The sequence below is a fragment of the Oenanthe melanoleuca genome, chromosome 5 (genome assembly GCF_029582105.1).
Source record: "Oenanthe melanoleuca isolate GR-GAL-2019-014 chromosome 5, OMel1.0, whole genome shotgun sequence".
Lineage (NCBI taxonomy): Eukaryota > Metazoa > Chordata > Aves > Passeriformes > Muscicapidae > Oenanthe > Oenanthe melanoleuca.
The window spans coordinates 22,388,252-22,408,958 of NC_079339.1; the positions used below are offsets into that span (position 1 = coordinate 22,388,252).

Below are 20,707 nucleotides of genomic sequence, written 5' to 3' on the forward strand. Positions count from 1 at the left end.
AACAAAATAATAATTAAAAAACCCTAAATTCACTTCTTAGTTTTGTTTCAGAGATGGAGCCAGGATCTGGAAAGAATCTGTTTCCCAGACCCCGTTCTCTGATCTTGAAACTGGAAAGCCTTGAGAGCTTTTTTGCTGGACCTTGCTGAAAAATCCAATAGATTTCTCGTGCTTGCCCAGGCAGGGCTCTACTGCTGACTGCTCCCCTTCTCATTGCACACCCATCCTTTGATGACACCCTTCAGAGCATCTTCTGTTGACTCATGTCAGCACTCTCTGCCCCTGACATGAGCTGCAAGAAGAGAGGACTTGCTGTAGAGTAAACAATGCAGACACAGCATTGGTACAGCTTGGGATTATTTACTTGCAGTGTTTTACATGTTGTGCTGTACTATTAGACACAATGACTGAGCATCATGCTCTGTTTTTGTGCGTTGGATTGTGAGAACAATATAGAGTCTTGACAAACAATATCTGGCTCTGTACAATAAACACACTGGGACACCAAAGGACCAAGTAAGCAGAAAAGCCCCCTCATGCTGGAAGGCCACAAATCACTATTTCACTTTGCTAATTTCTTGTGCATATTGAAACCAGAAGAAATAATATTAAGTGTTGAGTGTTACTATTCACTCATCATGCTTATCTTGGAACGAATTAACCAAATACATCGTAACACCTTGTTAAATTCTGATACACATAAAAATGCTGTCAAAGCTCCGTCCTTTAATTCAAACTGACCTTCAAAAGAGTGCAAGAAGCATGGTCCAAGCCACTTTAGCTTCCAGTTCTTATTAAATGTCATTGTAGTCAACTCATCTTAGACATCAAGAAAATCTGGGCAAACCTTGGACCATAATTCTAGATCCCAAATGACCTACTTCATTCTGGGGAAAGAGTGGTTTTGAATGCTATTGCCAGATAATACTGATGACAGATGCTAGCAAAATACAAGGTACAGCTGTTAGAGGTGTTGAAAGCCCATCAGTACCTGGGAGAATAGCTGAGCCTGAAAATTTTCTCAGTCCTGTTGAAGGGAATTTTCCATTACTTTCTGATGTATAACCTCTTTGCAAAGCAAACACGTTTCTTACAACCATGCAAGGATATTTGGGACAACGATTGAGGGGAAAACCCTGCACTGAAAAATGTTACCCTTAGGAGGCACCAGCTGTATCTACTCCCCTTACAACTGGGGAAGAGTGCTGAGGGTCGTAGTGAGTCTAAAACATCTCAGATATTTTAGTAACTATTGATGATTTGTGCTTATTAATCCTTCTGCTGTAGGACAAATTGCTTAAAATCAAACTAGATCATTTCTGGGGAGGAGGGCAGGTTGAGGCAAAACAGCAGATGGCTGCAGTCTATATTTTAACAAAGGAGCTCAATGCCATCTCCTCTGGCCTCTCAGCCCCCTCCTCTGAGCACAGGCCACCTCAGGAGACCACCTTTCCCAGGAAAACTGGGTAATATATGGGAGCTGCATTTCTCAGGCTGTTTTACAGTAATCTTGTTATTTGGGCTTTGTCACTGGGTGAGGGACTGTGAATCCCTGTCCTTAAACTCACAATTCTGGCCTTTAGTGAAAAGGATCATTCATTCTGACCAGATAGATGCCTGACACCATCTTTTTTTTTTCCTTCTCCTTACTTATTCTCTGCAGTCTCTTGGTTTCCAGCTTCTTCATGTTAATGCTTATAGCAGGCAAAATAATCAGTCCAGCCACTAACTACCCACAGGGGACCCTTGTGGCTGCTTTTGGGCACACATATATCTTAGGAACATTAATTGCCATAACTAGGGTGGTTTTTTTGCTTCTTCTCTCATGATGCATTTTATTAGCAGCATCCTTTAATTTAATACACAGTGATGCTTGCTGATGCTACTGCATTTTCAGCTTCAGGAGCTGAAAACCGAGGGTGTGTCTGGCTCTGTCCTTATTGCACTTCAGAGATACTTTGTCAGCTCAAGTTGGCATTTCCAAACACTTCGGATTTATCTTCAGGACGTTGTCACCTACCCAGCCATTCCCATCCACGTGTGTGCTGGCACAGTCTGTCACCGGGGGTGCTGGGGCTCAGGGACACACAGGTGTTGCTGCAGCTGGGAGGGATGAGGGCAGGCGCTGGAATGCGATGACACAGCTCCTGCTCGGGGCTGGGCTGGGTGTCCCTGCCCCTCGGGTACCACACGTACACTGCATTCCTAGTGCACAGCATTCCTTGTCCCGTTACGTGCCCGCTGTCAGCCTCCTCCTCCCTGGGACACCTGGCAGCCTTTGTTGATGGCCAGGAGCATTAGCCAACAAGAATGATCCATCCGGGGAAGATGTATGCATTTTCACTCTCTTTCTTTCTTTCCTATTAAATCCCACTGCAGCAAAGGAGGAAACAATGCCGTTCGTTAACACTGATGGCACCTCTTTGCTCCTAAGACAGATTTGTGGTTAAGTGCTGTGTATACACTTATTTGTCTGCTGTAAAAGAGGACATTGTTTTGCCAGAGCTAAGTCACATTCTGAGGATTTGTGCTTTTAAGTGCCATAGGACTGAAATCTATTACAGGGTGTGCCAGAATCACCAGGGCACAGGCAGATAATGCTGTTTACAATCAGTCATCAAGATGCTATAAAAGGCTCAGTGAGACAAGCAGGATGCAGAGCTAGAGGAGTTGGCAGCAAGGCAAATATTTGGCCCTTCAGGCTTTCCATTGCCAGCCAAATAGCATCATACTGTGAAGTTATCCTTCTTATCATTATCCCCCCAAAAAAATCACAGTGCTGCCTGGAACCTATATGTGGATTAGACCAACATTCCAATAAATTCTGCACTTATATGAAAATGATTATTCCAAGCCTAAAGATATATCTACAGGCAAATCAGGATCACAGTAAGCATTAAGAATTCACTATCAACTAGACCCCTGTGTCCAGTTTACTCACAGTGTCCTAGAGCTTTTTGTTAATAAACAAAACCCCACAGAGCAAAACAAGAAACCAATTTTCTTTTTTGTTTACATGCCCTCTAGCCAATAGATCAATATCAGAGATTAAAATATTGGGTGTAAGATTCATGGGCATGCTTAGCTTTTCTGTCTGTCTGGTTGCTCAAAGTTGATTTTATTGCTCTTTTCAAAATGATCCTGTAACTCCTGGCTACACTACCCACAAAAGAAATAGTAGTGTAAAGACAACAGTTTTCAGTGAGCATCAGCTTTGTCAGTTTCTTCACAGAATCACAGCATTGCTGAGGATATAAAGGGCCTCTGGAGATCATATTGTCCAAACTCACCCCTGCTCAAAGTGGGATAAACTAGAGCAGGTTGTTCATGCTGTATCACATCAGATTTTCGCTGTCTCCAAGCATGGGGACCCCCAACAACCTTTCCTGCCAACTTGCTCCAGTATTTGATTATACTCACAGTAAAAGAAGGGGTTTTATTCTTGGTATTTTTTGTGTGTTCAAGTGGAATTTCCTACATTGCAACTTGTGACCTTGACTCCTGTCCTGTCACTGGACACCAGTGAAAAGAGTCTCCATCTTCCTTTGTCCTCTCCCAGGTCAGGTATCTGTGCACATTGACTTAAAGAGTTCCAGCTCTCTCAGCCTCTCCTCTTACAGAAGGTGCTCCAGTCCCTTAAACATCTTCATGGCCATTTGCTGCACTCTTTCCAGAAACTCCATATCTTTCTTGCACTGAGGAGTCCAGCAACAGACACAGCACTCCAGAAGTGCCCTCACTGGTGCTGAGTTGAAAGGAAGGATCACTCTCCTGTGACCTGCTGGCGTTGCCTAACACAGCACAAGGCACTGTTGTCCTGCTCTGCTGCAAGACCACACTGCTGGCTCGTGTTCAACTTGGTGCCCACCAGGACACCCAGGTCCTTTTCTGGGTGGTCCTTTACAGATGGTCAGCACCTGTTCTTCCTCAGGTGCAGAACTTGCCACTTCTTCTTGTTGAATTTCAGGAGGTTCCTGTTAGCTCATTCCTCCAGCCTTTCTCTCAGCATCCCTCTGAATGTCAGCACAACTGCCTTGTGCATCAATCCTTACTCCTAGTTTTGCATCATCTGCAAACCTGCCAAGGCCACACTCTACCAGTCACCACTAGTTACTGACCTCCAGCTGAACTTCATTTCCTTGCTCATAACCTGTTGTGTCTGGTGCTTCAGCCAGTTTTCAGACACTGGTTTTGGTGCTTTCCCTTTGCCAACAGGATGGCAGCCTCCCCTTGACCACCTGCTAGACTTATTTGACTGCACCATCAGAATGGGATGGACACTAGTTAAAGCTTAGCTTAATATTTTGATTTAAACAAGGGGAAATCTGTCCCTGCAAACATGAAGCTCTCTGAGATTTTCAGGGCTACAAATTGTATGGTTCTGTTTCCAAATTTTTGGATGCCTTGTCCCCACGGTTGTGTCTACTTGTCAAGTTGTGTCTACTACTTGAAAAAAAGTAGTAGGACAAGCACTGTGCTTATAGGGTCATGACATCCTCACTGCCAATGCCAGACTTTCAGTCCATCTAGAGACACAAAAAAAACCCACAGTCAAAAGTCACATTTAAACCACGTCAAATCTTGAAAGTGCACATGAAACAAACAGCCCAGAGAGCCTGTCTGGTTGGTGAATTCCTTCTGTCTGGAAGTGATGAAATACATGGCAGTTAATAAGGGTTGTCTTTGAGTAAGTAATGTTAGTGTGAGGATTTGAGGGCAATAGTTAACTGTCAAACCAAAACCATCTATCAGCTGTTAAGTTATGGAATGATCCCACTTCTTTTTCCTAATTTTAGATGTTGCTTGGAATATAATTAGCACATTTGAAACTTGGGAAAAACCCAAACAGAAAAGATGGCAGTAAACAGAAAGATTTGGTCCAAGTTTTTGGAGGTAACATCAACAATAACTTTTTGTCCATTTTTAGGATCTTCCTGGGTGACACCACAGAAAGATAAATGATATGGGTATTCTGCTAAAGGGTCCTGAAATATTCATATTTTCAGCAGTTTTCATGAATCCTAAATACGAGTATTAACTCTCCAGGAAACAAAAGTAAAGGAAGGTGTTTGACTTCTTGCTTGGCAGTGTGTGCTTCAAAGGCTGTACAGGATGAGGTGTTGACTGTCACTCCCTTTCTTCTTCCTCTATTCTCTCCTTTCATTCTGTATCTTTTTCTAGGTAACCATTACTGCACTTTGGCTTCAGTCTCTTTTTCATGCTGACTCTTTGTGCCTGCCATGACAGTCATTTCTCTGATCTTCATTTCTCAGTCTTGTAAAGTATTATGAAAAGCAGTGACTGATAGAACAGTTGCATGTCTGTGTTTTTGGAGCCAACACTCATCAAGGGACTTGGGTGACAGCACTAGATGCCAATGAAGGGCTTACATTTCCATGATAACTTTGCTCTTCTTAGCTCCCCTCTGCTCCTCAACAGAAACAGGGACCTCTCAGAAGAGACAGTGGGCAGGCCAGGCAATCCCTTGTTTGAGATAACTACTTGATTAGGTGAGAGATTGTCCTTTAAATACATTTTTCAGGCAGTTTCTTGCCTGGCTAGAATGGGCAGGAAGATCAGAGAAAGGTGGTGCAGTGAGAGTGCTGTGCAGAGTAATTTCATGGAGGTGGAGGTGGAAGGTGAAATCCAGCTTATTCCCCCAGGCTCTGAGGCCCAGTGGGAATCTTGCCAGTAACCATGATGATCCTACATGTGGAGCTGGTGCCACATGGCTATCTGTTTCCTGGGGTTCCTCAGCATTTCTTCCCAGTGGTTCTTCTCTGTGCCTGTGGCATGTAAGCCCAGACTGCACTTGCCGAGCACATGGCTCTGGCCAGCTCCATCCTGGCTCAGCATTTCCAGCTCCACGCTGGAGGCACGCAGGAGCTCGTGAGGCACCTCAAACATGATCATCTCGTTCCACACTGGGTTGATCTTGTGCTTTGCACGTTTGGTCTGCTTCTTCTTCAGCTTCAGTGACTGATGCCTCAGTGTCACCTTGACAGAAACATCTGTGTAGGGAGGGGAGAGACACCATGTCAATGAGCATGCAACAAATGGACTAGACTAGACTAGGATAGGCTGAGTTGGAAGGGACCCATCAGGATCATGGAATCCAACTCCTGGCCCTGTACACCCCAAAAATCACACACAATGAAATCTCCCCTCAACCTCTTCTCTGGGCTGAACACAGCAAGTGACTTCAGCCACTCTTCATACTGCTTCCCCTTCAGACCCTTCACCATCCTCATGGCCCTCCTTTGGACAATCTGTAATATCTTAATGTTTCTTTATATTGTGATGCCTGAATCTCCACCCAAAAATGCAAGAGAATTTACACTAGTGCTATCAAACTGTGAGAGCAGAGAAGAAATATTGATTGATCAGGGGGCATTTGCTTTTCACTTTTTATAAATTATTCAAATCTCTTTGTCTTTCTAAGCCAGACATCTATTTTTTTTCTCCTGCCAAACTTCTCCCTTCCCACTTTCTTTCTAGATTTACATAACAGCAGAAACAACAATATTCCTTGCTATAACACTCACCACTGCCAAGTAGATCTTTCAGCTGCTTGGAATGGAGGTTTTTAGCCTTAATAATCACCACCAGCAGGCGATTAGCTGCTGGCAGGTAGCTAATAGAGAGCAGAACCTCCCCATGGCCTGTGGATGGCTCCTGGAAATGGAGACACAGAGAGGGTTAATTTTTTATATAATCTTGGCCAGAACATTAAGGAAAAAACAGTAGAAGACTGATGGGGGAAGGTCATGGACCAACCAAATTGTGTCTCTGTCTTTGTGCAGAAGATCTTTCCAGTTGGATGAGAATAAACCTGGCAAAGATGCCTAAGAGGTTCCTCCACTCATAAGGCTCTGATAATGTGAGTTACTGAATCCTCATGTCACTGGAAACCAACTGCTTCCTGACATCAACTTTTAATAAAATATTTAGTCAGAAGAAGATTTGGGGCTGACATGCAATGCAAATAGCCAGAAATTCCTATTTTGAGAGACAGCATAACTGCCCTGTATTTATATTCCCTGCCCCCTTTACTGCTTTTCATAATTCACTTTTGATTTCAGGTGCTCCATTTCCCACAAGGCTCTGACTAGGCTCAGCCTCCAGCCTGCACTCCCAGCAGGAGTGTAGGGCTCCCTGGGAAAGCAGAGGTGGTGCTTGGAGCTGGGTCTGACTGCAGCTGGAGCTACACCTTCCCTGACACTCTATTTGGTATGAGAAAAAGCCCAGCCAAGCTGAAATCCTCCACGAGCTGGGCACAGCACATTACTCTTCCTTCCCACCTGCCTTCCATCAGGACTGTGAGCAGCTCTCCCTGCTTCCCCTGTGGGAGTGTCCCTTTCCCTTTCCCTTTCCCTTTCCCTTTCCCTTTCCCTTTCCCTTTCCCTTTCCCTTTCCCTTTCCCTTTCCTTTCTTCCATCTGCCCTGGACAAGCAGCCCTTGGGGGGAAAGCCTAGGGACACAGTCACACCACCACTGCCATCCTGTAAGAAAGTAATGCCATTTCCTTCTCAGGAGCCAGCAGGGAAGGAGAGAAATCCCACAGCATTGTGTGCAGAGCTGACAGCCCATGGCAAGGAGCAAAAGGGGAGTAGTTATTCTCTCAGTAAGTGGGAGCTTGTGACAGAAATCTGGTTTAGTGTGAGGTTAATGATCCAGAGAGTCCCAGAAAGCCAATGCCAATTCAACAGACTCATTCTGGCCTCCTTAGCATGTTCTACATCCTCAAGGATAGACAGCCCTTCTCCAGGCTATTTCTGTGCTCTGCAGTGTCATGCTACGAGAGCCATAAATATTTCAAATTAAGTTTTCAACCAGTTACTCAGAACAGGAAAGGACAGGCCCCTGTATGCTCTCCCTGAGCTGATTGACTCTCCAGAAAATATGGCTGTCATCACTGTCTGGTTTGAATGACTAATTTGTCCTGCACAAACTAGGTGGAAGGCCATCAGCAAGGAAGCCTGAAATTCAATCCCAAGCCAGCCAAGTAAATCTTTTTTTCATGCACTCAGGTAGCAATGAAGGGCTCGTGTGCATTTCAGTTATAAGAATCCTGACTTAAATTGAAGTGGACCTTAGAAAAGCCACACCTGAGAAGAGGCAGTTTCCTGTATGCCCACTACAAAAGAATTGGAACCTGAGGGACAAACCCAAGCACCACCTCAGTGCAAACCCAGAATTTAGGCATGCCATAAGCTGCTTTTGTTTATTTACCCCCACTACATCTCAGCAGGTCCCATTCTATAGCTCTTGGCTAGAATTTGGTTCCTGTAGCTACAGGAACCTGTAGAGGCAGTGGAGATTGGGAGGGGTGGGGCTCTGCAGACGTGCACACATGCACAAACACACACATTGTGCTCAGATCACATCTTGTACTTACGACTTTCTAGCTCCTAGAGTGCTGATCGAGTTTTGGCCAGCCTGTATCCACATGAAAACAAAACCTACAATGGTTGGTCTCTGCTGGAGTTTTGTATGAGCAAACCAAACCAGAGGTACTTTTCCTTCCCCTCTGGGCTTTGTTTTCTTTGTTTCTTTTTCCCTATTAAATCCATAACCTACATTTTGTGCTGAAATCCTGCAAATTCATACAGCCATCAGACTTTCTTTTAGCTTTCAGTCTTTCTTTCTATGCAATATGAATAAAAAGCAACAAGGGGTCATCAGTGAATTACGTGCAGGGCACCACGAAATCACAAAGGGAAGTTGCTATGCAAAGACACACTGTCATCAGCCCACTATCATCACTGTCATTAGCAAAGCAGTGGGAGGGAAGGAAGACAAGATAAGGGTATCAGTCTACAGTATCTAGGCTTTGCATTGCTCACAGGACCAGTGAATTCCTGAATGCTAATTGCACTACCTGGCTAGCTGTAAGCTCCACTCTGGGCTCCTGCCCTTGTGTGTGGGAGAATTACTGGGAAGGCAAGAACGAAATTTCTGCCCTTCCTGGCATTTCAAGGAAATGTCACACTTTCGACAAAGCTCAGTAACTTTGTTCCGGGATGAATGCTGTCAAAAATAGCTCCTCTTTTTTGATCAGCTCTTCCTCACTCCCTCCCTCTCTGCTTCTCAATGAATGATTCAGGATCTGTGTACATAAGCTATCTGTGCGATGGTTGGCTCTCTCAGGTCCCAGATGACGCAAATTCAGCTTTCACTGCACATCCTCAGCTCAAACTGGGGCACTGTTCAGCAGTACTGCTGGTGTTAACCTTGTGCTGTCAGCCTGGAGAAGAAATGAATGCTGTCCTGCTTCTCTGTGTGGTTGTGAAGCTGGACCAAGGTAGAATTCCCTGTATATCAGGACTCCATCAGGTGCACTGGAGTGACAACTTATTGCTGTTCCTTGGGTACTGCTAAAAAAGCAGATGCTTCAGTATGGGGGAAGAGGAGGAGGGTTACAGCTATTACCCAAATATTAAGTCTCATGCTTGAAGTTTATTAAACTCATTAATACCACCCATTTGTTTCTGCTGCCTCTGTCTCTGACAGATGTTTTTAGTGTGGACAGTCCTGTTAGAATTAAAGTGATTATCAGATAAATCAGCACTACTGGAAATCAGAAATACTAACTCTGTGCTCTGTGTCTGTGGCCAGCTCAGTGGAGAGCCCTCAGCCCTGAAGGTGATGGGCAGTAATTTGTTTCATCATGCTTAGTGATGGTGCTGGTGTTGTTTTGCATTGCTCAGCCCTACCATACAAGAGGTGCCACTTGTTGTGATGAGCAAGCAGCAGCAGTAGCAGCATCCTGCTGCCATGTTAAGTGAATTGCTGCTGCTAGAAAAACAACCTAGTTCATGGCAGGGAAAAGGCTCCTGAGGAAATGTGCAAGAAATTAGTGCACATGAAGCATCCCCTGTACCCACTTCAGGAGCTGTTGGAATTCTTCCCTTCATTTTTCCTGTCTGTGCAGCTGGCAAGATGTGGATAAGGAAGGAAGGTTTTGATGCTTAAGGAAACCAACACAATGCAATGAACGATATTTTGACATCTCCCAGAACAAGCAGCACTGGACTGATTCCAGTAAGTGTAAGTGTCCCTCAGTCCAGCATTGCAGTCCCAACAATGTATTTCACTCCTACCTTAAGGCTCCCTGGGGTGCCACCATATGCCCTTACCACACCCAGCTTTGCAGAGTCCCTCCATTGGGCTCTGCAGGCACTCTGATATTTCAGCTCTTGCCACTCTGGTCCTCTATCACTAATTCTCAGCTCACACACCTTTTTCTAGACATAGCATTTGAATTACAGATGCCAGTGTCAAATTGTCATGTAATTGGTGAGGAGTTGAGAGAGTTGTGACACATTAACAGCTGGGAGCAATAGACAGAAGGGCTTCTGATATGATGAGACCAACACAGAGCTGTGCTGAGTGATCTCTGCAGTCACACATCACCCAAACAAAGCCACCCACCCCCATGCAGCTCTCTAGGAAAAGGGCTTCTCTTGTCCAAACTCTTATTCAGTAGGGTTTCTGAACTAGTGACACAGACTGAGTCCATACCTTCTCTGGGCTCTTCAGCCTTTCCCACTGGGCCTTCCCAAAGGATTCCTCCATTTCAGCAAGGTTCAGTTTGAGTTCCCCCACGATGCTGTGCCTGGAGAACTTGTCACAGTTTCTCAGGGTGAGAGTCAGTGTCCCTCCTGGCATCTCCTCCTCTGGCAGTGGGAATTGCAGCACCTCCTCCCAAAGGGTGTGCAGTACCTTCTTCTTCAGCTCTGTCTGGGCCTCAACAATACCAGACTTGCTCTCCAGTGTGCCCAGTACGTAGCAATGGCAGCCAGCATCTTGGTCCCCACTCATTCTGCCATGCATAGCTGGAAAAGATGGATAGTAAGGACCTCTCCCAAAAGACAGCCCTGAAATATCTGTGGCTAAATTGCTTGTTTCATGAGAGCCATGAAATAAAACAGCTGCATAGACATTGACCCCTGTTCCTGCCTTCATGGGGGCAGATTTAGCTGTGACCCCATGCTGTGGTGTTTTCCTCAGGCTGCACAATGTCCCTGTCCTTGTGCCACTGCAGAGGATGCTGGCACTGTTTGGGAGAGCAACAGCTGAGTTCAAGGAAACACATTCTGTTGAAAGATGCAGAATAGCACTGAAATGAGGCAGCATGAAACAGGGATTGGCAGATCTCATTTACTTTTACCTTGGCACACAAAAAATGCTTCTTACAATGACTTTAAAAGCAGGAAGGTCAGTCAGAGACATCAGAGATGGGATAGAGCTTCCCTTGGCACACATCCATCCCTCCAGGCCAATGTGGGATTATGTCTAAGGGTTATTGCATTCTGCTGGTCAGCCTCTGGTAAATGACTCCATCAGAAGCCATCCCACAGCCCAAAAGACCTGTGTCAAGAGACATCCATCCCTAATTTTATATCTCTCATAAATTTTTATGCTGAAAAGCCTAGAGTGAGGATGGCATTTCACACTCCTCTGCAGCTGCACCAACAGAATCGCACTGCCTTCTCTGGCAGCAAGAGGAACACACCCTCCTCCAAGGAGTCATTGAATATCACGGCTTTGAGGGAAAAACTCTTGTCCAATCCAAGGACAGCTGCTCCTGAGCTGCCAGGACCTGTGGGTCACAGGGCTCTCCTCAGGGAGCAGAGCCAGGTCCTGTGCACAGAGTGCCAGGGTGGCAGCCAGCCAGCGTGGGTGTCCATCCTGAAGGAAAACTGTGGGATTGCTGCTGGCAGCAGGGCCACAGCAGTGGCTGCCATTCAGCACCTTTCAATTCTCGCCTCAGAGGGTGTGATTTGATTAGGTTTCCACAGAGATCTCCACTGTGCATGAATTATTCAGTCAGCTTATTTTACTCTCCCAGAGGAGCTGATGATGCTCCAGCCCCGAGTGGAGGAGCTGTTACAGTTGTCAGTGTGACACAGAGCCTGGCTGCCTGGCCAGGTACTGCCAGGGGGACTTTTCTCAGAATAAGTCTGGTGTCTGCAGCTCAGGAGGAGAAGGCAGTAGGGAGTGGATCGGGTTGAAGAATGAAAGGTGTAGCGAGGAAAGAGGTAGAACCCTATTGCTTTTGGCGCCAGAGGGAAGCAATACAGAGCAACACAGAGGAACACAGAGGAACACAGAGGAACACAGAGGAACACAGAGGAACACAGAGCAGCGGGAGCAATGGGAGCAGGCGCTGGTACCTTGCAGCAGTTCCAGGCGCAGCAGGCCGCGCCGGGGCTCGTAGCGCAGGCAGAAGTGCAGCTCCGGGGGCTGCCGGCCGCCGCCCGCCCGCTCGGGCTGCAGGGGCTCCGTCACACACACGTCCTTCACCAGCCCTGAAACCCAGCACAGCCTCAGAAGCAGCTCTCCCCTCCCCAGAAGATCCGCCTTCTCTTCCCTTCCATCGCCATGCATGCTTTTTGCTCTGTCCGCTTGTGCGTTCGGCTCGTTCTACAGCGTTAGGACAAGCCGTGTTCTCTCCACCGCCTTGTGCTCTATGGTGGTTCACACACTTGTCTCTTACCTTATGGCTAGTGTCTAAACAACCCTCATTGCTTGTTATATTGTTTTATATTCTTTTAACTGGCATTATTAAATTAAATCTTATGTTCTCTGCAATGAGAACGTGAGTCTGCTCTTGAACTGCTGCGCAGCTCTGCGCTAAGTCAGACCTCTCTAAACATTTTGGTCTTTTTTTTTATTATTTTTTTATTCTTATTTTAACAATGAACTCTATCATGCAAAAGACATCCATTTCCATAGCACCTGACCAGGTTGAAGGCAATCCATGAGTCAGTTTCTCCATGCATGATTCTGGAGCTGAGTATGTATTTCATACTAACATAAAGCAAGTTGTAAGACTAAAAGAGAAGACTAGAAGAGATTTTAGTCATTCAAAGCTGTTATCTGCAAGGTCAGTTCTGATTCACACAGAAAACAATAGTGGGACCAGCACACTTCCTCTTAAAAATCTCAGCCACAGTTCAGACCAGTTCATTGTGGCATCAAAAGGAGAATGCAACAATTCTTGCTTAATTTTAGCAACACTTGAGCTATAAAATCAAGCAGAACAGGAAGGAAACTTGCTTGTGCCATTAGCAGTCAGAGAGGCTCTTATACCAAGACTTATATAAAGCTTTAGCCTAAATGCAGCCATCATTTTTCATCCTTTCCACCCTATAATCTTTTCCCTGATACCTAAGGATGTGGCTCAGACAGTTTATTCCTCCAGTGCATCTGCTTCCCATGGTACTTTCTTTTCCATACTCACAAGCCTCAGATTTGAGGGGTGAAGGCAAAAATGTAATCTCAAAAAATTAAAAAGAACTAAAAGGAGTACTCAATAAAAATAATGGCAGATGGCATTGTGTCTCTGGCAAATCTTCAGGAGGGTTTTATTAAAGTGGTAACCATAAGAGTAAATTATCCTGTTAAAAAAAGGCTGTGAAGTTAAAAATCAGTATGGAAGAAACCCAGACATGCATATAATTAAGACTGCATTTTCTCTCAGGCTCCAGAAATCTTATTTTTCAGGATCTGGAGTGTTACCCTTTGGGCTGGCTGGGAAACAGGGATTCAGTTTGGCAAAAACATTTGAGGTTGCAACCTTCAGTTTCACTGCACATTACAGTAAGCCAAGAACATCTAACCAAACCATGGCAATAGAGGAGCAGAGAAAATCAGAAGCTTTGACCCCCACTGTCTCTGACAAGGACAGTTGTTGGACAGCTAGATTTTGACCTGGAGGAGATACTCTGCCTAATTTTGGCCAGCTATTCCACACATACTCTGGCTACTGCTCTCAGCACAACTACACTAAATGTGTTTTTCTGCAAAATGTCTGCTACCAGGGAGACAGATTCTTCAAAACAAAATATGTTTAGGTAAAAAAAAAAAAAATTACAGCAAGATACAACTACAGCTTTGTTATCAGAATGTCAATATGTGCTACATGACTACCTTGCACCAAACAAATGTATCGAAAACAAAACTCAGAATGCTCATGATAAGAATGCAAAAAGCATCCCATGTCTTCACTTCCATATGTATTTATCTAGCAACAATCACATTATGCTTAGAACTATTACAGATCTACACCCACTAAAGCAATTGTTAGTTTGAAGAGCAAAAGCTCCTACCATTTTGAGGGAGAACAAACAGCTCTTCATTGACCTGTATCTTCATCCTGTTCTCATCCAAAGCAGTATGTTTGCCAGTAGCTGGTTCTTCTGTTGTCTTCAGAGAGTACTGTGTGTAGTTAACAATTTCAGGTGAAGTTACTTCTGGTTTGGGGCCATAAATGTTGGGAAACTTCAGAAGTGCTCGAGGCTGGACTGGCTCTGCAGTTTTCTTGACGTTGAACTGAAAATTAAAACCTTGTTTATTACTTTGCACTAATTACACTAATTCCTACAATTCTCTTAACATTAGGTGAGCTGAGACTGGAAAAAAGCATGGTCTCTGGTCAATCCTACCATCATTTTTTCTTGGCTTCTAGAAACTGCTGCCTGTATATCTGGAGACTTTTCTGACAGCCCTGATACCTTCTACTTGGTGTGTTTCTTTTCAGATTTAGTTCTCTACAGATGTTTGATTACTCTAAGAAAAATATATGTTCTTATAATTTGATTTGTCCTCTGTTCTAGTTAATGTTTTCATAAGTTAATCCTTTCATTTTAGTAAAGAAATTAACCATGAAGTTAATTTTGCTTTAAGATATGGTAATTTTTACCTTGATGTTTGAAATCAAATCCAAGAGCAAGAGGCTACAGCCATCTCACAGTATTCAGAATATTTTATGTGAGTATACAATAAGCATTAAGAGTGTGAAGATATAATTAAGACCTGGAGCAAGTATGATCATAGTGCAATAAGACTGAGGAGAGCAGGTTGGACAAATGAGCCCTGGACTGGCAAACCAAGAGTAGTTGATTCAGTGAACATCTGCCAGCCTCTTGGTTCTGTGGACCAGAGCTCCCTCCATCTGACTGTCAGACACATTTCCACTTTATTGTACCAGGACTGAAATTTGGATTTATGTCTGATATTGTTCTTAACACTTCAATTCCTTGCTGTATCATGAACATGGGATGAGCAGAAGAACCTGCAAGATGTTCAGGTAGTCCAAGCAAATGCTGGCAGAAAAGGCACTACTACTTTCCCAAAACAAAAAAAAAAAATAAAAAAAAAAATAAAAAAAAAAAAAAATTTAGTGGAATAGAACAGTTATCTTCTGCTTATGTCCCAAGAAAGAATCCTGCCTTCTTACAACTGAAATCATTCCTGATTAATTTATATTTGGATTCATCAATGGGGAAGAACAAAAGCTGACTAGCAAATGACCCCAACCCTTGTAACAGATTTTATTAATGTTTCCAAAGCATGAAAGACAAAAACCAGTAAAATAGCTGGTTGATTTTGGTTGATTATTGTGCAGTGGGATTATCTCTAACCTACTGTCTGCAAACTAATTTTTGTCAAGATTGAGGGTGAGACAGAAAAGTTTCATAACTGTAATTAAAGTTTTGCATGAGTCTTACTGTTTCCTGTTAATAATGAATGTAGACTGTGCCCTGAAGCTCTTGTCTGTGTTGGGATTCCCTGGTCCCAGCTCATATGTGCAGAGGAAGCATACCTACCTCTCAAGAAAAAGAGCTGAAGAAAGAGGGCTGTCTTGGATGTCAGCCTAGTCATATGCTGCTTGTGGAGATCCTGGTTGCCTACACTTGTCAGTGGTAGGGAACTAATTAGGTCAGTGACTCCATCTTCTCAAGGCAGCCAGTGTACCAGTGCTTAGGAAGTCTACTGTGCAACACAGCATTTTGCCTTGTCTAATTTTAAGGACTTTGAAAGACAAGTGGGCTGAGAAAGAAAGATGTCATTGTGTGCCATCCTCACCTAGCACTCAGTTGAGTTTAGATGTTATGGAAATTACACAGGGTGGGGCTGAAAGATCCCTCTTACAGAGATGTGAGCCTCATAAGTCCTAAAATACCTCGGAAATGTGAAGTCACTCATCCAAACTTTAAATGCAGTTTTCCATTCTAAAATTAAAGCAAACCAACCAGGCAGTGGGGAAGCAGTGGGCAGCAGCTGGACAAGGCAGGTTGCTTTTGTTGTGCAGAGGCATTACATCCAGCACACACAGTGCCTGACGTGGTGGTCAGCCTCTGCTGTCCTCTCTCTGGAGCTGCTGTGTCAGGTGCTGTCCTACCACTCACTGGCCACACTCCAGAGCCTCCTGCCTGAATAGCTCATGCTGCCAGCACACAAAGCATTTCCAGATCCTTTGGGATGAAAAACACCACTTGAATCTGAGGTATTGTTAGTACAGTCTTTTCTTCCTCTTGCTATAAGCCAGGTATTCAGCAAAAAAAATCCATCAGCACACAGCATCTGAGAACTCCATTGGGTCTAAATATTCCCCTTGTCTGTCTGCTCTGCAGAATTAGAGACGAGAGACATATGCAAGCACAGTGGGACTAGCCCACCCCCTCTTCCAACTGCATCTGCCTCTGTTTATTATTTTGCTGCCAGCTCTTTTCCCTAGTGCTGTGTGCTAATCCAGTTACATAGCAGTGCCCTATGGAAGTTCCCTTTGCAACTCAGCAGTTCTGTCTTAAACAGAGACATGAGCAGAAGAGTTCTGGTAGTTCTGCAAAAATGCATGAGAGCAAGTAAACCAAAAGGAGCAAGGGGGCTGCAAATGATCCTTCTGTGTCCCTGCCCGTGTCACTCAAAGCACCAGACTCTTGCCATTGCTGGATGTGTTTAGGAATCTTCATTCTGCAGGCTGTGCTGAGACTTTGCACATTTACAGCAGTTTCTCATTGTTTTGTAGGTGTGTGTTTGTGTTTGAACTCTTCCTCCTCGTGTATGCAGGGCATGTCCATGGGGAGCCTCTGCCTACAGCAAACACGAGCATCACTGCCATGGGAGACATGCCAAGTGAATAAAATGCAGACTTGCTACATCTTTCTTTTGTCATCTGTGTTTATCAGAATCAGAGGCCCTGACAGGTTTCAATAATTTAATGTGTCCAACACTGACTAGGACATACTGTGTACTAATGTAGTCAGAAAAAAAGTCCCGACAGAACAATTTATAAACATAGAGATAATTAAATTTCACAAGCTCAGAACTCAAATTGAGATTCATTTCCTGAAGGTATAGAGACTGATTCTGAATCAGTGACAGCATAGGAGAATTCATGTTGCTGGCAAGAAAATTATTTTAATTGGAAAGAATTGCTAAACATATGGAATATGCAAACTAAGAACATTTTGCACTTTCTGTGACAGAATGTTCACTCGGCTGCTGTAATATGTCTAGATTTCTTTAAAAAAAACCCATAAAACCAGTACATTGGAAATAATACTTCAAATTAAAAAGTCTACAATGCTGAAAGAATGCAATCACTCAGGTAATAATGTTACATTTAGGGCAGGCTGAATAATTTTATCCCCTGTTGGTCAAATACTGGATTAAGTCATGGCAAAACTTGATGGATGTATTGTGAGGACCATAGCTGAATAGCTTCTGGGTACTGGAGGCTTAACTGAACAATATGGAGACTAATGGCTTATTTCAGTCCTGCAAACAGGATAGCACCCCCATGGATAAGATCCAGGATGGATTAACACTTTCCCAAGATGTTTCCCAAAAGGCTGTATAAAATTAAAAAAGCCCGTATAAAATTAAAAAAGCCCAGTCCAAGGGTGGAGTTAAACTGAAGATTTGAGATGTTTTTGGGCTTGGAGATGATAACATCAAGCTTTCACAGAAGGAGCCTGATGGTAAAGTTGTCTGTGGGTTGTGTTGCTGCAGACAACAGCTAGAAAAATTGCTATGCAATGTGATACGGCTGTCAAAGTTGCGCATTTTTCATTCATGTGAACAGTAAACTTGGAAAAATCTCCACATTGTTGTACATTCTTATACACACATGTCAGCAAATCCCCTGGATGGGGTAGAAAAGACAAGAAAGGAGCTGAAAGGGACATAACTAAGCTATCAAGGTAAAATTCATCCTAGGAAAATGCAAACAGGCACTAGGATATATTCTCATGGAGGGAAGCTCAGAATTAGCAGCAATCTCTTGAGAAGTCTCCTAAACTCCATGCAGAAGTTAATCCATGGCCAGTGGAACCATCCTCCTACACCTCTCCCCCCACCTCCAGCAAACACAAGACCTGGTAATGCCATTTTCTGTATCTGCACCAGTTCTTATAATACTGTTTGTAGATTTGGTCATCTTTCCTCAGCATAAACTGCAATCAGGAATGTGAAGATGCCAAGGTTTTTTCCCTACTAATAGCCTAAGAGTGGGAGCCAGAGAAAGACTGAATATTTAATTACAAACATCACAGAGGAGTTCAATTAAGACTGTTGCTACACTCTTTAGGAATACAAAAATAACAGTCAGCTCAAATAATTGAAGGGCAAACAAAGACTATTATACAATGGACCACAGGCCTTTGGAATGGGCTACCATGGCATAACACTTGGGAGAATGGCCAGGTGAAAGTGAAAAGGACACAGGCACATACAAATATCAGGAACAACACCCAACAGGTAATACTTTCAGAGACTGACCAGTGCTATAGCTCATGATAAAAACCACATTCAACCAAGGAAATCATCAAACTTCCCTTTGAATAAGAGATTCCCATTAGGTATATTAAAAGCATTCTATAATTCCCCTAGCTCCCTCTTGCACTGAGCTCAGGAGTAAATCAGGCTGTTTGGATTCTAACAAAAATGAAGGAGCACAAGGAATGCCTGACACTATCCATACTCCACATTGCTTTTACACTAAATGAAAAAGAAATTCACAGTGTGATGAGATTGTGCAGTCATCACAATCTAGATTCTCACTTGCTTTTTATTATGATTTCAATGCCTTGTTTTAACTTCACACATAATTAATCCTCTCAGTTAGAGGGGCAGAGGGAGGAGGAGGGAAGGTTTTCACAAGAAACCAGCTGTTGACAGGGAACTATCCTGCAGGAACTATGAGATATTGTGAATAGAATTAAATAGCTGCTATACAAGATCTCAGCAGGAGCCATCTCCCCTTCACAATGCTGCGTGCCACCTGGTACAGTCCAGTCTTCTCAGGAAATTATTTCTCTTTTGATCTATCCTAACAGCTAAGCAGCATTTCCAGTCCTCACCCCGTTTCTGCCATTAGCAGCTTTCTCTTTGGCTTGGTGGCAGCTGTCTCCTGCTCCTGTAATTCTGTGGTACCCAGCTCATCTCTGTTTTTCCCTCACTCCTCCTCCCACTGGCATGTTGTTATAGCCTGAACACAGTGAGCAGATAAACAGGCAGCATAAATCACATGCTGAGTAGCCTAACAGGGAAGTTGCATTCCCACCCTCTGCATTTAAAGAAAAATCACAGAGTAAATTAGAGGCTGTGTCTTACTTGCTGGACTGGCTGAAGCACACTGGGCTTAGCATTTTCCGTCTCCTCCTCGTGGTCCTTGTCTGAGAGTCCTTTCCCAGGCTGCTTGCATTTGCAGAAGCAGGTGAGACCGCAGAGGGCAAGGATGCTAGTTGCAGTCCCTAAGGTAGCCCCCAGGGCTATAACTGGAGCAGACAAAACCATTGTCCTGGGCTGCACAGGAGCAGAAGGCACAGAGACCCTGTGGCTCTTTCCTCCCTGGGAGAGCAGCTCTCCCACATCCACTCCGATTCCTAGCCTGGCTTCATTCTCCCTGGAAGTCTGAAAGCATTTCTCTTGTGCAGCAAAGGGACCAATCTAGACACACAGATAAATCATCCCACCTTTGCTAGGCAACAAGGCTACCTTTCTATCCTGCTGATGGAGTTGCTGCTCCAGGTCAGGGAGAGGAAATAGTAATTGTGGTGCCTGCAATCTCCATGTAGCTGCAAACAGGCAGTTTTCATTGAAGCCTGTTCTCCAGCTCCACTGGGAAAAGTCTGATGTGTGATAGAGAGGAAAGACGTCAGCAGAAGGGGCTGGCCTTGCTGGCTAACTCACAGAAAGTGCATTCAAATGTTTGATCATCTCTCTAGCAACATTTCTCGGGGTTGGCTTGCTGATATACTCAAGGGGTTGCATTTTTTTGTCTTAAGGAAAAGGCAGTGACTGCCAAAAGCTGCTGGCCTGAGAAGCCCTGTTATGCACTGCATGATAACTCTGTAGTCACAGTAAGACCTTTGTACAAGTCAGACAAAACTTTCTCATCCTTCAGAGACTGCAGAGCAAACACAGGCAAGAATTAAGCACTGTGCCTCACCACCTGCCCCTCAAAGCACAGGGTCTGAACCTTTTGGAGCTGCTTTCTGCAGGAGGAACACAGACCAGCACCTCTATTTAAAAAGAGAGCAGAAAATCCTACCAAACAAGACACACTAGTGCATATGCTGCTTCCTCTGGAGAAAATGAGAAAGCAAACAACATATGCTAGATATTAGTCATAGTGCTCACCACACTGGTGTCAGGCAGTGGGCTGCTGAGCACAGGAGAGGAGCCTGCATGAATAGACTTGAAGAGCTGGATGTCTGTCCCAGTTTCCTCTTGAGGTGATGGAATGATTATCTTTCTCTGATTCATTTATTTTTGCCTTATTTCTCAGAATGCCCAGCCTGGAGAAGAGGATAATAAATGCCATTATTTGGTATCTCATTACATGTACTACCCTTGCCTGGGTACTTCACAAAGAGAATCTAGTGGCCAGAAGGTGATTGTAATTCTGGTC

At 44.2% G+C, this 20,707-nt stretch overlaps 1 protein-coding gene across 1 annotated transcript; it reads right to left on the bottom strand.

Annotated features, from left to right (window-relative positions):
- Positions 1–348: 348 nt before the first annotated feature.
- Positions 349–19,937, bottom strand: SYT13 (synaptotagmin 13). The gene is made up of 6 exons (XM_056493772.1): positions 19,408–19,937; positions 14,118–14,340; positions 12,180–12,314; positions 10,525–10,838; positions 6,546–6,675; positions 349–6,011 (listed from the first exon to the last, which is right to left on the bottom strand). Exons 1-6 carry the CDS (start codon positions 19,588–19,590, stop codon positions 5,707–5,709), a joined length of 1,290 nt encoding a protein of 429 aa, XP_056349747.1. The 5' UTR covers positions 19,591–19,937; the 3' UTR covers positions 349–5,706.
- Positions 19,938–20,707: the final 770 nt, after the last annotated feature.